The sequence below is a fragment of the Lates calcarifer genome, linkage group LG20, assembly GCF_001640805.2.
Source record: "Lates calcarifer isolate ASB-BC8 linkage group LG20, TLL_Latcal_v3, whole genome shotgun sequence".
Classification (NCBI taxonomy): Eukaryota; Metazoa; Chordata; class Actinopteri; family Centropomidae; genus Lates; species Lates calcarifer.
The window spans coordinates 14,005,614-14,021,290 of record NC_066852.1 but is presented as its reverse complement, the minus strand read 5'-3'; the positions used below and the strand labels follow the sequence as shown (position 1 = coordinate 14,021,290).

Below are 15,677 nucleotides of genomic sequence, written 5' to 3'. Positions count from 1 at the left end.
AAAAAATAAAATAAACAGACAAGGTCAAATTTCTGACTTTTTCCACATTTTATTTTAATGATTATAATGGATAATTCTGAATCATTCAAATCGTTCTAAGTTACCAGCTTTGTGAAGGTCACATTCATCCTTTATCCAATAGTGGAACACAAGCACAACAGAGAATACAAATAGAAAAAAGTAAATGAATTCTCATCTATAATGAATTGCTATACTTTAAATGACGTTGTGTTCCTCTAAGATGCCGTGTATTGCTGCCAATCTTACATAATTCATCCAACATGGGCCTCTCAGTTATTCCTGTGTGACATTATTGAAAAGTTACAACCTCTACACTTAACAAATGCCCCACCCTTTACCTAATATATACAATTTACTCCACCCTCTGCTTAATATTCATAGTTGTGCCTTTAAAATGCTGAACCTGATCCTGCAAAGTGGGTTCCTCTCTTGCTGTGTGTCTGGTCCCAGTGGTGTGCGCCCGCTGTCTCACTGTTTACATTCTTCCAGTGTCAGAGCCCTGACCCACCACAACTCGTGCCACCATGTCTAAACCCTTGTCTGACCATGATAGAAGGAAACAGATTTCAGTGCGAGGCCTCGCCGGCATCGAAAACGTTGCAGAACTGAAGCAAAACTTCAACAGACATCTCCACTTTACGCTGGTCAAGGACAGAAATGTAGCAACCAGAAGGGATTATTACTTTGCTCTTGCCCACACTGTGCGGGACCACTTGATTGGCAGGTGGATCAGGACCCAGCAGCACTACTATGAGAAAGATCCCAAAGTAAGTTCAAGTCCCAACGGCACCAAGGAGACAAGAATATGAATATGTAGACGAAACGAAAGACTGCTTTTAATGTCTATAATGGTAGAAATTTTTTCACATCTAATATTTGTGAAAGAGAAATGATAGAGTTTATAATGTTTAACCAAGTATTGGGTGAATACTGACATTCACATTTGATCTAAGAACTGCCACACCCCCCATGACATTTAGGAAAGTCTGTTACATCGTCATCAGTGTTTTCATTAGCATTCTGTAACTAGGGAAACTTTATAATAAGTACTTGCATTTACCAAAGTATTGTACTTAAGTACAGTTTTAAGGGACCTGTACTTTACTTAAGTATTTCCATTTGATGCAATTTCTATAAATATGGATCTATAGATATGTACCTCTACTTCACTACAGTTTAGAGGGAAATATCGTACATTTCTCACAACCCCTTAAATTTTTCTCATGACCTTCTGAAGGGCCCTGAACCCTAGGTTGGAAACTGCTGGATTAATCTACCTAACTATATATAAAATAGTTAAAAGTTTCTCCAATAGCTACAACAGTAATGCTGCTGATGCATGAATATCAACAATCTAATGTAATATATCAGTCGATCACAGGGTCCATTTTCTGCATAATGAGTAATTTTACTGAAGATACTTTTTGTACATACACTGTACATAAATTTTACTTGTTATAGAGTATGTCTACATTTATTCTATTGTACTTTTACTTATGTAAATGTATCTTCCACCACTGACAGTGAAGGTTTTATATTCTTCCACTGTACTTTGAACAGCCTGAAGTCACTGTAATGCCATGTCATGACATTTAAACTTCACCAGGGCTTCTTAGCACCCTGCTGGTATGCTACCGCTCTTATAGTGTGTTGTAACATTAAACCTCTCCTCGACCCTCTGTTCCCATCCTGTCTGACCATAAAGCACATAGCCTTTACTTGTGTCATATGAGCACATGCCTCAGAGGTCATCTCAGTTCAGATGAAAGCAGTCACACAGAAGCTTTATCTTAGCAGCTGTATAAACAGCTACAGAATGAGTCTTAAAGAAACAATAGGAAGCTGGTGACACTAGAATAAAGCAGAACAAATTGCAAACCACACCACATTATTGCTTGGAAATGTCACACAAAACCGTGTGTAATTACAATAGCGGGTTCAGAAGCAGAGGGAAACTCAGCTCCAATTGCATTTACTTATTGGAAAAATGTACCTTGCAAGATCATTAATAACTCTGCTGAGGAAAGGAGCTAATTTTTCTTTTCTCTGAAGAATATTTCCCTGCATACCTTGGCTTACTTCTACAGGTTATTGTTCAGTAACCTAACTGTCAGCTGTTTCATGCATTAATCTCAGTAGAGAGACATTTACTTCTCACATTTAACTAGTTTCCAGAAACTGTTTAATCAGATGTTGACGGGCTGCAACCTCTAACTCAGAAACCATCTGACCCCCCCCCACCCCCCTTAACTGTGTCACCTTGTTCTGGTGCGCTAGACTGAAAGGTCAAAGGTGAGTTCCCTAAAGGTCTACGCAGAAACACAGAGGAGGACATGTAGGGTCAATTTAGAGTTTTGTGCAAAGATCATATACCAGAAAGCTACTGTTACAACAACAAGATTCAGTTTTCACATTGCTGATGTGCAATATTGAGGAAAAAACAGGATCTAATCAGCATAATGAGATGAAACAAGCATTGAAGTCAGATACGATTTGGAACATACAGTCATATATAATTCAAGAGATCCTGTTTGCCACTCAGTGATATGGCTCTGTCAGATGTATTCATTATTATTTTACACATCTATCTGAACAACTTCTGCTATCACGCCAGACTTGAACTCCACAATGAAAGGGTATCGGGCTCAGGCTGACCTTTACAGCGACCTCTACAGGAGCTATTTTTGTCTGAGCCAAAATGTTGGTGTTATGCAATACCCAAAGCAATACATCCCCCCCACCCCACTCTCTTCTCTCCTCTCCTTTGCCCTTCCTCAGCCTGTGTCTGCCCCTCCATGTCAGGAGGGGGAAAAAACTACTAAATGGCAAAGGCTAAACACAGGCTCAGGTGGCACATTTCTATGCACCCCCAACCATGAAGCTAAATCATGAAATTTCAAGGTTTCCTTGACAGTCTGGAGTGAATGTTATTGTGACATTTGGCATATGATTTCACAGGTATTTGGTTTCAATGCTAGATTTGTAGCTACCATGGAGACCTTTCTATAACGCAATTACATAATGACACAGAGATATCTCTGTTAGTGTTCACATCACGTCACACTTTCTGGCTGTTCATTCAGTTTCATATTGATTATTTGTCCCTTTCTTACCAAACTGTAGCGTGTGTACTACATCTCCCTTGAGTTCTACATGGGCCGCACCCTCCAAAACACCATGGTGAACCTCGCACTGGAGAATGCCTGTGATGAGGCCATGTACCAGGTAAGACAAACATACCTCATTTACTCCTCTAATAACCGTACACTGTAAAACATAATTGGTGTATTAGTCCATGTTGTGCTCTGTGGTCCTGTGTAGTTGGGTCTGGATATGGAGGAGTTGGAGGACATGGAAGAAGATGCTGGTTTGGGTAATGGTGGTCTGGGCCGTCTTGCCGGTAAGCACCTTTCCACAGGACAATGTATTATATTTGATAAATTCAAAGAATTTTGAATTTTCTCTCCTGTTGTGAGTTAAATTAGAACATTAGAAAAATGCTTTGATGTAACACCCTGTCAAAGATTGATATGTTGATTTTTGCTCTTTTTTTTATGTGCTGCCTCTGGTTTCCAGCCTGTTTCCTGGACTCCATGGCTTCACTGGGTCTGGCTGCCTATGGTTACGGTATTCGCTATGAATTTGGTATCTTCAATCAAAAAATTGTCAACGGCTGGCAGGTTAGAAATGTTCATTTTCCAGACTTCTTGCTGTCCTTTTATTCCCCAGAAAATTCATATTCTTGTTTCAGTAAAAGCAGGAATAGCTGTTTTTCCACCTTAGATCATCTGCTGGATGAGTTTCCTTTGTCATTATCGTGACCTGGTGCTCTTTATCATTTTCTGCATCTGCCTCAGCAGAGAAAGCCATTCACCTAATGAGTGTTTTTCTCCCTCTCTATAAATGTATGTCATTATCTAGGTTGAGGAGGCTGATGATTGGCTGCGCTATGGCAACCCCTGGGAGAAGGCGCGTCCTGAGTACATGCGTCCTGTGCATTTCTATGGCAGGACCGAGCATCACCCTGATGGCGTCAAATGGGTTGACACTCAGGTGAAAATATGATGTAAAGCAAATACACATGAAAGATGTTTTCTAAAGTGATATGTAATTATATATTTCAAATGTCTGTCTCTTTCTGTGATGGTATTGACAGGTAGTGTTGGCTCTGCCATATGACACCCCTGTCCCTGGCTACAGAAACAACGTTGTTAACACCATGAGGCTGTGGTCAGCGAAGGCACCATGCGAGTTTAACCTCAAAGACTGTATGTGTCTGTCAGAGAGCAAATATTTTCAGTCACTCTACATCTGTTAAATGCGAATAAGCTAATGGAGTTTACGTATACTGTAATTTTTCCCTTACAGTCAATGTTGGTGGCTACATTCAGGCTGTTTTGGACAGAAACTTGGCTGAGAACATCTCCCGCGTGCTGTATCCCAATGACAATGTAAGACATTATGACTACATTACATTTTAATCTACCAGAGCTGCACTCGTGGGATGGCCTCGCACATGTTAAACTGGATTAAAGTAAACAATTGAATGTTGAGGTAAAGGCACAAGTGAAGGAGCTGAGAACTGTATGGCTCTTGGATGATGGTATAGGGCTTATCTTTACTCTGCTGAGAGATGGATTTCCATAATTTTGGACCCTAACTAGTGTCCTTTGTCTTCAGCTAGAGCCACCGTGTGCTCTTTCAGCTTCCTCTGAAGCTGTCCTTTATATCTGACATAAGACTGGACCACCATGTTCTGACTCCCTGAAGGCTCAAGATGGAGGATTTAGGAGATAACCATCTAGCTCAAGATATAACTCATGTCAGGTCTGGTAATTTATGTCTGTGCAAGTTAGAGCAGAGACTGTGGCAGACCTGATATTCCAGCTTTGTTTGATTTCAGTTTAGCCAGTGCTGAACTGTTGTTCTGTCATTCTATATGTCTCTATTAACAATACAGAAACCCTGAAACAATTAGCTAATTAATTAATTAGTTAATCAAAATGAAACATTTGATTTTCACCCATTAAGAATCAGAAAGGTCCCAGTTTCTCCAATGTGACTGCTATTCTCAGTTTCACTGTATGTCATTATAACCTGAATGGATTTTTTGTGGCTTAATTAAACATGAATGACTTTTCAGCAGAAGAAAAAATCTAATAGATTCTTTTAATTAAATTCATTTTTTTTTTATTAAATTCATTTTACATTAATTAAACTTTTAAGGATGCTCTGGTTCAAACTCTAAACACTGAACTCAGCTTCCATGAATATGTCATATAATTACAAAGGGAACCGTACATTTACACAATGTATGTGCACATGTACTACACTTGCATTAGCATATAACTGTACATTATAGATGGATGTTTGATGTTATGCTAAAATGATTATAATTGCATAATGATTCTATTACATGTTATTACTATTACAGGTATTAGATACAGAGTCACTGCAGCACTGCAAAAACATTTTGTCACATCAGGCTTGGATAATAAGTTTATCAAAGTGAAAATATTTCAGTTGTCTGTGGGTGAATACCAGTCACTAATATGCAAGAGGTTATGTTCAATGAATTTTAAAAAATGATTCATGTTTGCCTGCAGAACAGAAACAGACAAATATGTGTCTTTACCCTCAGTTCTTTGAAGGAAAGGAGCTCCGTCTGAAGCAGGAATACTTTGTGGTGTCTGCCACCCTGCAAGACATCATCCGCCGTTTCAAGGTCTCTAAGTTTGGCTCCAGGGAGATTGCTCGCACAGACTTCAGCAAACTGCCTGACAAGGTGAAAAGAAAAATTCAACAAAATAGTTTCTGTCAAAAATGAAAGGATTCCCCCCCCCGATGTTCTCTCTGTGCCTTCGTTAAATTGCCTCTGTCAGTGTGTAGAACAGGTTGTAGGTGGGCTTTATTGTATCTTATGAGACTATTTGAAATGAACGGTATCAGTCTACAAAGCACTTTATGGCGTGTGCTAATTCTGTATTGACATTTAATCATGTTCTGCATATGTTCAGGTTGCCATCCAGTTGAATGATACTCACCCAGCCATGGCTATTCCTGAGCTGATGAGGGTTCTGGTTGATGAAGAGAAACTTTCATGGGAAAAGGTGAGGAAATGCAGATGTGATTTTTTTTTTCTTTTTTCTTTCTTTCTTTCTTTCTTTTTTTTTTTTTTACATCTTTCAATGTTTCATTTTTCAAATTTAGAACATACAGTATTTTAGTATTTAAAATACAACACTTGTGAGACATTGCTTCATGATTCTTTATATAATTGGGAGATCATCATTCTAATGTAATTGATAAACAAAGAGAAATTATAAAGCATAAAGTGATTATTTACAAAGTTTCTAAAGTCTGTTATTATTTTTCATAGTATTTTTGCACAGAAACATATATAAATATGTATGTATTTTCTGCTGGTATCCAGGCCTGGGACATCTGTGTGCGCACCTGTGCCTACACCAACCACACTGTCCTTCCTGAAGCTCTGGAGCGCTGGCCGGTCGACCTGTTTGCTCATCTGCTGCCCCGTCACCTGGAAATTGTCTTTGAGATCAACCGCCGCCACCTGGAGGTTAGCACTGCACACTGCAATATGTCTTCAACACATCTCCATGATGTGTTGAAAATTGTATAAGGTTGAATACAATGTGTCCCCATAGCTCCTCCTCAACATACGTAGCAGAAGAAGCACATGCTGTCATTGTTCTCTATGGTTAAATACTAAGACACTGACAGAGAGAACACAGTATCTCAGTGCTTTTATCTGCCTAGCTGAGCACAAGGTACACGTTAAGGAAGATACATAATGTCAAAGCATGGTGAAATCACTGAATTTAGGTGAGGATTAAATTCAAAGTGGAACCTTCACACAGTAAAAAATAATGAAAATAATATGAAATTAAAAACATATGAGGCTGGAAAAGAAACATGATAATTAGAATTTTGATATTTGATCTTTTCCCTGATTATGAAAGGGTATCGTTAGAATGTCACTGTGGAGAGAGACTGAAGAAATACCCACACTAAAATGCAAGGAGTGACTTTAAAGATTGGCATGAACACCTAAACGCTGCAATGTAAATGTCAAAGAACAAACAAGGTGTTTATTGGCTTTTAATTGCAATATCTGTCAGAATTAAGTTACATGGACTCCCACATTCCTGCTGAATGGAAAAAGAAATATATGTGACATTTAGTGGTGGGAAGATGCTGTAGCTCAAGCAGACCTGAACAATAATACACTCAATTTCATTTAACTACTCACATACTCACATACTGCTAATTTGATATTATTTTTGAAGAACTGCGATGAGCTCCTTCAGTATGTATGAGATCGAAATCCACGATTCAGCAAGCAAAATAAAAGATACAAGCTATTAGTTCACTTTTATCTCATGTTCTTTTTCATTTTGCAGAATGTTGCTGCTAAGTTCCCTGGAGATAATGATCGTCTGCGCCGCATGTCTCTGATCGAGGAGGGCGGACAGAAGAGGATCAACATGGCCCATTTGTGCATTGTGGGTTCCCATGCTGTCAACGGTGTGGCCCAGATACACTCTGACATCCTCAAAGCTACTGTGTACGTTCCTGAAATAACAACTAATTTGCCTGTAATACTGTATGCTGGTGAATCACAATTAACACCAGAAATACAGTCCACGTATGTGTAGTGTATGTTGTGGTGTCTGTTTTATAAATCCCCAGCCTCTGTGGTTTCATGTGCTGCTGCACTGCCTTTGTGTGTTCTGATGTATGTGATGCTTCACTCTGTCTGCAGTTTCAAGGACTTCTATGAAATGGAGCCACATAAGTTCCAAAACAAGACCAATGGCATCACTCCTCGCCGCTGGCTGGTTATGTGCAACCCCGGGCTGGCTGAGGTCATCGCAGAGGTTAGCTGGGTTTTAAGCTCACAGACTACACAAAGCTGATGTTTTCGCTAAACCTTTCAATGGAAACTGATATCTCTTTTATTCACTTTGTCCCAATCTTTGTTGATCAGAGAATTGGCGAGGACTTCATCCGCGACCTCGACCAGCTGAAGGGTCTCCGCAAGTATGTCAATGATGAGGCTTTCATTCGTGATGTTGCCAAAGTGAAGCAGGTAAAATGTCTAAGATATTATTTTGTCTCAACTGTGCAGTTAATGTGTCAGTTTGGAATTAACACCATTATGCTTAAGAGAACAAGCAGATTCCAGAGAATATACATACACCTGTGCTTTTGATATGTAAATCTAACTGCTCAACAGCCCTGGGGAGAAATGGCATATACTCCGCATTAAACAATCTGTGGCTGGTACAGTTAACATGACACTATGACACATCAACTCTTTCCAAGGTGCCAACCTGCAGAGCTGTTTATTCCTCTGAGATCAGTGTCAAAGTCTATGACTGTGTTTTCTTTAACGCTCAGCCTAGATAGTTTTAATTCTTAATGATGTTGTTTCATTGTGCTAGCACAGAATTGTTTTGCTAAAATTCTGAATATGAATCTGTACACAGCCGGAGCTGAATTTATTCCATTTTGTCTCAAGTCTTTTTTTTTTTTCTAAATCACTCAGGAAAACAAGTTGAAGTTTGCTATGCACTTGGAACAGCATTACAAGGTGAAGATCAACCCCAACTCCATGTTCGACATCCAAGTCAAGAGAATCCATGAATACAAGAGGCAGCTGCTCAACTGTCTGCACATCATCACCTATTATAACCGTAAGTACAGGCTGAAAATCTTATATCCTCAATTCCTTCAGTTATGTAAATGATTTCAGTGCATTTTCCCTCACAAACAACAGATACCTCAGTCTTTTAATCTCTTGATATCTCTCCTTAAGGCATCAAGAAGGAGCCCAACAAGCAGTGGACCCCAAGAACTATCATGATTGGAGGCAAGGTTTGTAGTTCAATGGCACACAACTGGGCTTTAAAAAGAAACTCACCCAACACATTCATCTAACATTATTTCACTAACTCGAGATAACTTCTGTTGTGAATTGGCGCTATATAAATAAAATTTGACTTGACTTGACTAACTGGCCATTCTTTGCAGGCTGCTCCTGGATACCACACCGCTAAGATGATTATCCGTCTGATCACAGCTATCGGTGAGGTGGTCAACAACGATCCCGTGGTTGGAGATCGTCTGAAGGTCATCTTTTTGGAGAACTACAGAGTCACGCTGGCAGAGAAAGGTAATTGCTAAATCATTGTCCTATTCTGATGCTTTTTTTTCCTTTATTCATTCCCTCCTCTGCAAGATGTCCCCCGTCTGGATTTTTTTGATACACAGCCTAAAACGCAAACACAAAATGCTTATTAGAGTTATTATTATGTGTCATCTTCCAGGCATCCCTGCAGCTGACCTGTCAGAGCAGATCTCCACTGCTGGCACTGAGGCCTCTGGAACTGGTAACATGAAGTTCATGCTGAACGGCGCTCTGACCATTGGTACCATGGACGGAGCCAATGTTGAAATGGCCGAGGAGGCCGGCGAGGACAACCTGTTCATCTTTGGCATGAGAGTGGACGATGTTGATGAGCTTGACAAGAGAGGGTAAGGAATGAGCCTCAGTCTCTCCAAACAGTGCATTTGTATCTGCCTCACAACATATTTTGTTATGTAGCCAATGAAACTAGTTCACTCTGTAATATTACCTCTTCACGGCACAGTTTTCACATTGAATTAATTGAGCTGTAAGTCTCAAACACGATTTGACCTTGACATAATCCCTTTGGGGCAAATCAAAAGGAGCAAAGGCAGGAAAAGGATTCACCCTTGTCTTTTTATTTCTGCCACTGCTGTACGCAGTGTCTTTGTATATAAGAGCACAGCGTGTTACCTGCTATCAGATCCATTTTGGTGAAATACAGACAAGATAGTCAAACTGTCAAGACTTTTCGCTATCAATGCGGTGAGCTCCATTCGCTCTGACAGTCCAGCAGCTCTGCAGTCTCTCGCAGGTTTTTTTGGTAGTGATCTCTTTCTTGTGCTCTGCCTGTCAGCGCTTCCAGACTCAAGTGTTTTGTCCGCACAAGCTTGAGGTTTTTCTCCTGTACAAGGTGCGGCCTTGGGGAACCTGCTGGTACCTTTATGTAGGCACTGAACTACTACACCCTCATGAATGGGCCGGTTACTACAGCAACAACCTCGTGCCTCTGTTTTGTTTTTTGTTTTCTCAATGTGTTTATTGTTTATTTTTGGTCCTGCTCAGATACCATGCTGAAGAGTACTACAACCGCCTGCCTGAGCTCAAACAGGCTATTGACCAGATTGCTGGAGGCTTCTTTAGCCCAAAGCAGCCTGACCTGTTTAAAGAAATCGTCAACATGCTTATGCATCATGACAGGTAAAGGCACATCTAACATTAGCAGCCTGAGGCCCACGCATGCATACACACATACAAATAAGAATGTGTATTAACTTGCATGCTGGTACAAAAAAACAGCCAAAATAACTCATACACACCAATATTCAGTATTAAATACATACACATACACTACATACGTTAATATTGTACAATATATATGTTGAATAAATGTTTTTAAATTCATAAATCATGTTATTTTTTTGCACAGATTTAAGGTGTTTGCTGATTATGAGGACTATATCAAATGCCAAGAGAAAGTCAATGCCCTTTACAAGGTATGGTCATTAATAAAGAATAGTTTAGAAAGGTGTTTAATATATTTACAGTACAGTAATATCACCACTTACAGAAGGAAACTCAGAGCTAATAATCTTGTTAGTTATTGATCTCATTAATCTCCCATCAATTATTTTCATCCTCATCTCAGAACCCCAAGGAATGGACCAAGAAGGTGATCTTTAACATCGCCGGATGTGGCAAGTTCTCCAGTGATCGCACCATCGCCCAATACGCTCGTGAGATCTGGGGCATGGAGCCCACGCTCGAGAAACTCCCCGCCCCCGATGACAAGCCTTAAACTGTCCAGAAGACAGCCAACACCCCAACTTTCCCTGCTTGTATCACGACACGAACGGCTTTGTTTTTTTGTTTTTGTTTTTTTTTTCCCTGGTAAAAGCCCTCACACAAACCTGCATCCACACGCACGGGCATAAAACGCTCCCTGCATTAGTCTTGGACTGGCTACAAGTTTACATTTTTCATACCTGAATTCTCAGACTACAGAGTGGTGCAATAACATCGTTGCAGTTATCGTCAGGGACGCCGAAATGGCTTTTTAGCTGCCGTGAAGTGGATAAAAGCGCTTTGTGGCGGGTTTTGTGAATTTACTGGTGATAACTTTTTTATTTAAAGATATAAACTCTTGTATTTCCACTTAGACCCATTCTGAATAAAAATTTGTCTAAGATACCACAACAGCCTGAGTGACTTTTTTTTTTCTGCCGTTCTCAATCAATTTTAGGGACAGCCAGGGGTTCTTATAGTGCAGGTGATGACTAATGGAGAGCAGGTGAGCCCGTGATCAGAAGCTGTGCCACACCTGCACACACACACACACACACACACACACACACACAGACAGACAAACATGAGAGAGGAGACAGAAGAAACTCTGTCTAAAACCCTGTCAGTGTATTTTGATATAAAAATACAATATATATAAATATAAATATATTTTTTGATATAAAAAATAAATTAAAAAATAGTTGGTGTTAATGATTGATTTTTGTCAGTGTTTTGCAAACAAATCCAAAAAGGTCACTAAGGACTTTTCCTGAGTGATATTTACCCTCAACTGAGGTGACCGTGAACTTTAGGACTGTGACTCTGCAGAGGAAAAGATCCCAGAATCAGGTCTAAGAGAAAGTACATCAGCTGAAAAACAAGAATCACAACTCATCACAGTCATACACATACAACAAAAACATCACCTTAAAACTGATGTGCATCGCATACTAATAATTTAATAAAATCATCTTAATTATATGTCTTACACAATGCATAATTTTCACTGGAAAAAAATCTATGTGTTATGTGTTTCAGTCTAATGCTGTCATACCAGCTTAGCAAATTTTGAGTGTAGAGCAGTAAGATCCATGAAGTTAATGAAAGAGTTTTATAGGTAACAGGTATGAGGCTTTACATAAAGCAAGTAATGGGACAATGTGGAGCAGTGATAACTGGGGCAACACAAAGAAAAACAAACAAGAGGGATAAGAGTGTTTGATAAAGCCATGACCCTACAGCCCCCTGGATAAAAACACCAGCACCAGCAGAGACCCAGTTCCACAGCAGACAGGACTTTGGCACTGTGTTAGTGACAGCAACACTCTGTCATACTGTACTGGTGATGGGATGCAGCCAGAGGCAGTAAAGTAAGTCTTAATGCCAACTGTTATTATGGGCTGTTCCTGATAACACCTCAGTGTTTTTGCTGCAGTGGATCCACCCTGGAACTTTGCTCCAATTCAAAGAATCACAACATCACCTTAAACAACAGCAACTCTCTTTAAAAAAAAAAAATAAAAAAAAAAAATAAAAAATTTTGTTAGGTTTGGCTGCTCAGACATGCTGTCAATAAAATCATTTAGCAGCCTAAATACATGACATTAAATTACACACACAAAATGATTTACTGGCACAGATATTTAGCCAGGTTATAGTGACATTTTGCCGTAAGACCCTATTTCAGCCAGCAAGAGCATAATTTATCATTCATGGTTATTTGAACTTATCATAAACTTTTAGAAAACATGTGTCTGATAGATCCTGAAATCTTGCCAGACACTGAAAACTACTGGAAACAGTCCCATCAGTGCTGCAGTTAGAGAGCTATTAAATTAAAAATAAGTTTTTTGAGTTGCCTGTTGGAGGAGCTGTTGCTTCCAGAATGAGGAAAGAGAAAAGCCAAAAGGACCTTGTGAGATGTGTGTGTGATATCCAGGAATGTGAGTCCCAGATAGGAGGGCCCCTGTGACATAATGTTATTCTTTAATGGTACATTTAGTGACAATAAAATGTGTCTTACTATCACTGCACAGACTTAAATGGGATATAATGACTGAAATCTGGTGAGGAAGTATTTGGAGATATGGCATAAAGTGGAGATATTTTTCAGAAGTTGTTTTCAGGCCCTTATGAAGAATAGTACATATACAACAAAACAGCATCTGTGTGCAAACAACAAAAATGGTGGAGCAAAAACTTCCCTCAGCCAGAGTGACCATCGGGATCTCAGTCAACTCAAGGCCCGTCTCCGCCAATTGCTCAGTTTTTTCTGGGCGGCCAGCTCTAGGAAGAGTTGTGGTTGTTCCAAATTCCTTCCATGTAAGAATTATAGAGCCCACTGTACTCATGTGAACCCTCAATGCAGCAGAAATTTTTGAAGCCTTCCCAAAATCTGTGCCTCAACAAAATCCTGTCTCTGACCTCTGCAGGGCAGTTCTATCCTCCTCTTAGCTTTGTTTTTGCTCTGATATGCTCTGTGAGGGGTGTTGCACCATAAAAAAAGTACTGTCAATGACAATGGCAGATATATAGCATATAAAATAATATTTAAAAAGTTTATAAAACACATTGCATTTAACCAGGTTTTAAAGCTTTGGTTTCTGACATATTAAGCAGAGGTGCACAATATTCTGTAGTGGGCATCTAAAACATGTCATCACCTCAAAGTCATGTTTATGAGTAAAATCAGGGAAAGTTGTGAAGAATCAATGTTGCAAACCTATTGCTTTGACCATGTTTTTTAGCTGTAAAAATAAGTGTAGTGACTGACAAACAGAACATAAGCCTTTAAAGTGAACTTAAGTTAACTGACAGCTCATTCAGAGACACTTATTTCAAGGAACTGACCATTTTTAGCAAATGGTTATACATATGCATATATATATTATCAGAAAGTGCAAGCAATAAGGATTCTGTGGAGAGAGCTAACCCCATAATTAACATCTATCATAATAGATTTTGATGCCAATCAGCCAGTATAAGTGCAGTTCTCTGCCTGAACCACAACTATGATTCATCAAATATAACCTCCATTAAAGTAAATGATTATAAATACTACAGTTCTTGGTATTGGACTCAGACTTTTGAACCTGCTCTTCTACCAAATGAGACTCTTTAATATTTTTCTTGGCTTAGCACTGAGACAAAAGGTCAAAGTGTTATGTATTCACTTGTATTTGTTTGTAACTATTAACAGAGCAAGAGGTACAAAATAAGAGTCTCACTGTCTCACTGTTGTCAACGTGATTGCAGTGTTTAACTGAGGGTTTAGTGGTGTAATAAATTGTAAGATAACTCCTTTTCTCAGAGCCAGTTTAACAAGTTTAAAGTCCAAACTCACATCAAACATCTAACAGCTTTACATAACTGCAGAAGTACAAAACATCACTTTTGCTAATCTGAATGGTGTATTCCTGTTATTCCTGTGCTGTGGATTCTTTGTGAGCCTCTAAATGGTTTCTTGAAAGAATTGCTTGCAGTTTTCGCCGCCCTCAAGAGCTGAAATTTAGTAATGGAGACTTAAGTTTACCCTGTCTGACTTTTTCACTTCACTGGTGTATCTCAATGAAAGATCTGTTATAAAAATGTTTCGAATGTTAAGGGTTGAAGGTGAGTTGTTAAGTTGAGCCCGTGTTTGTTAGGAAAATGCCCTTCACCTCTGCAAAATAATCTGAACACCCAGTGACAACTTTACGCACAGGCTCAAGTTCAGGTTCCTGGTGTCTTGGCAATTTCACGTTGGTGCCCAAAGAGAAGAGAGATAGAATTAGAATTTTGATTCACCCATTGAGCTGGAATTATGTTTCTCCAAAGATATAAATGTCTTTGTGAACATACACAGAAAGGGATGTTATGGGTAACTTTAGCTTGCAGAGGCTGATACGGTGTACACATAAGTTAACAAGTATAAAGAAACAGCCGAGCAAACGCATTTGAGTGACCTCACTGTGCACGTTTACCAACATGCAGCCTGGAAAAGTATAATTCCAGCTTTAGAACAAAACTTCACTCTTAGTGGCTTTACACATGCCAGCCCAGGTGTCTAATGGACTCTCTCTAATTTCCCTTGGAGTTAGGAGCTAGTTTTAGTGGCTAAAATGTTTTGTGAATAACTCTTAGACCAAAAACTCGGAGTTCTAAAATCAGGACTGACATGCCATGTGCTTTTCATTTCTTCTGACTCTGAACTGAAGGTGATGCTTTTATCCTTGTAATGTTTCGCGAGTATGTCCCTCACTGTTGGGTGTGATTGGATGTGGTCAGAGCTGAAACAGAGGGTGGTTTATTACTTAGCTGCTTTTCAGCCTGGTGTTAACTTACTGTATAAGTAGCACTGGAGTCAGTAGAGTAAAAAGTAAAAAGTTGGCTGAAGTCTATAATATGAAATTTAAAATGTTAAAGTGCTTTGTATTCATGCTCCCCTGCTGGCTGCCCCTGCCCCTTCAACCATTATGCCGAGCTCAGTTCAGAGCTCGGCATAAAGTCTTATAACCGCATTGTCTTCCTCTTTGATAAGGTGCATGTGGGCTCAAACCAAATTACCAAAGATGACTGAATGAGTGACAGAGTAGTTCCACTGGTGTCAATTTGGTTGCGTCACTTCACCCATAAGATTTCTCTCTCCTGGTTACTTTACATGCCAGAACAGATTTCCTAACACTTACCCTTACTTACAAAGTACTACATGAATGGGTACCTGGCATCCTTGTGCGTA

General features: G+C 39.5%; 1 protein-coding gene and 1 long non-coding RNA gene across 2 annotated transcripts; one reads left to right on the top strand and one right to left on the bottom strand.

Annotated features, from left to right (window-relative positions):
• Positions 1-438: 438 nt before the first annotated feature.
• Positions 439-11,371, top strand: pygma (phosphorylase, glycogen, muscle A). Its single transcript, XM_018691460.2, has 20 exons — positions 439-788; positions 3,145-3,246; positions 3,343-3,421; positions 3,598-3,701; positions 3,943-4,074; positions 4,178-4,289; positions 4,390-4,472; positions 5,663-5,806; positions 6,039-6,131; positions 6,455-6,601; positions 7,446-7,609; positions 7,808-7,922; positions 8,033-8,134; positions 8,594-8,741; positions 8,864-8,922; positions 9,079-9,220; positions 9,375-9,582; positions 10,241-10,375; positions 10,605-10,671; positions 10,824-11,371. Exons 1-20 carry the CDS (start codon positions 546-548, stop codon positions 10,971-10,973), a joined length of 2,529 nt encoding a protein of 842 aa, XP_018546976.1. The 5' UTR covers positions 439-545; the 3' UTR covers positions 10,974-11,371.
• LOC108893438 (uncharacterized) lies at positions 11,033-15,407 on the bottom strand. Its single transcript, XR_001962662.2, has 2 exons — positions 11,745-15,407; positions 11,033-11,495 (listed from the first exon to the last, which is right to left on the bottom strand). It is a non-coding gene; the product is annotated as an uncharacterized LOC108893438 (long non-coding RNA).
• Between the last annotated feature and the right edge of the window lie 270 nt (positions 15,408-15,677).

What these genes read in the sequence shown, in the direction of transcription:
- pygma (XM_018691460.2), top strand. Translation starts at nt 546, where the DNA reads ATGTCTAAACCCTTGTCTGACCATGATAGAAGGAAACAGATTTCAGTG. An exon ending in AAATTGTCAACGGCTGGCAG is followed by an intron (nt 3,702 to 3,942) that starts GTTAGAAATGTT and finishes GTCATTATCTAG; the next exon opens with GTTGAGGAGGCTGATGATTG. An exon ending in AGTCACGCTGGCAGAGAAAG is followed by an intron (nt 9,221 to 9,374) that starts GTAATTGCTAAA and finishes GTCATCTTCCAG; the next exon opens with GCATCCCTGCAGCTGACCTG.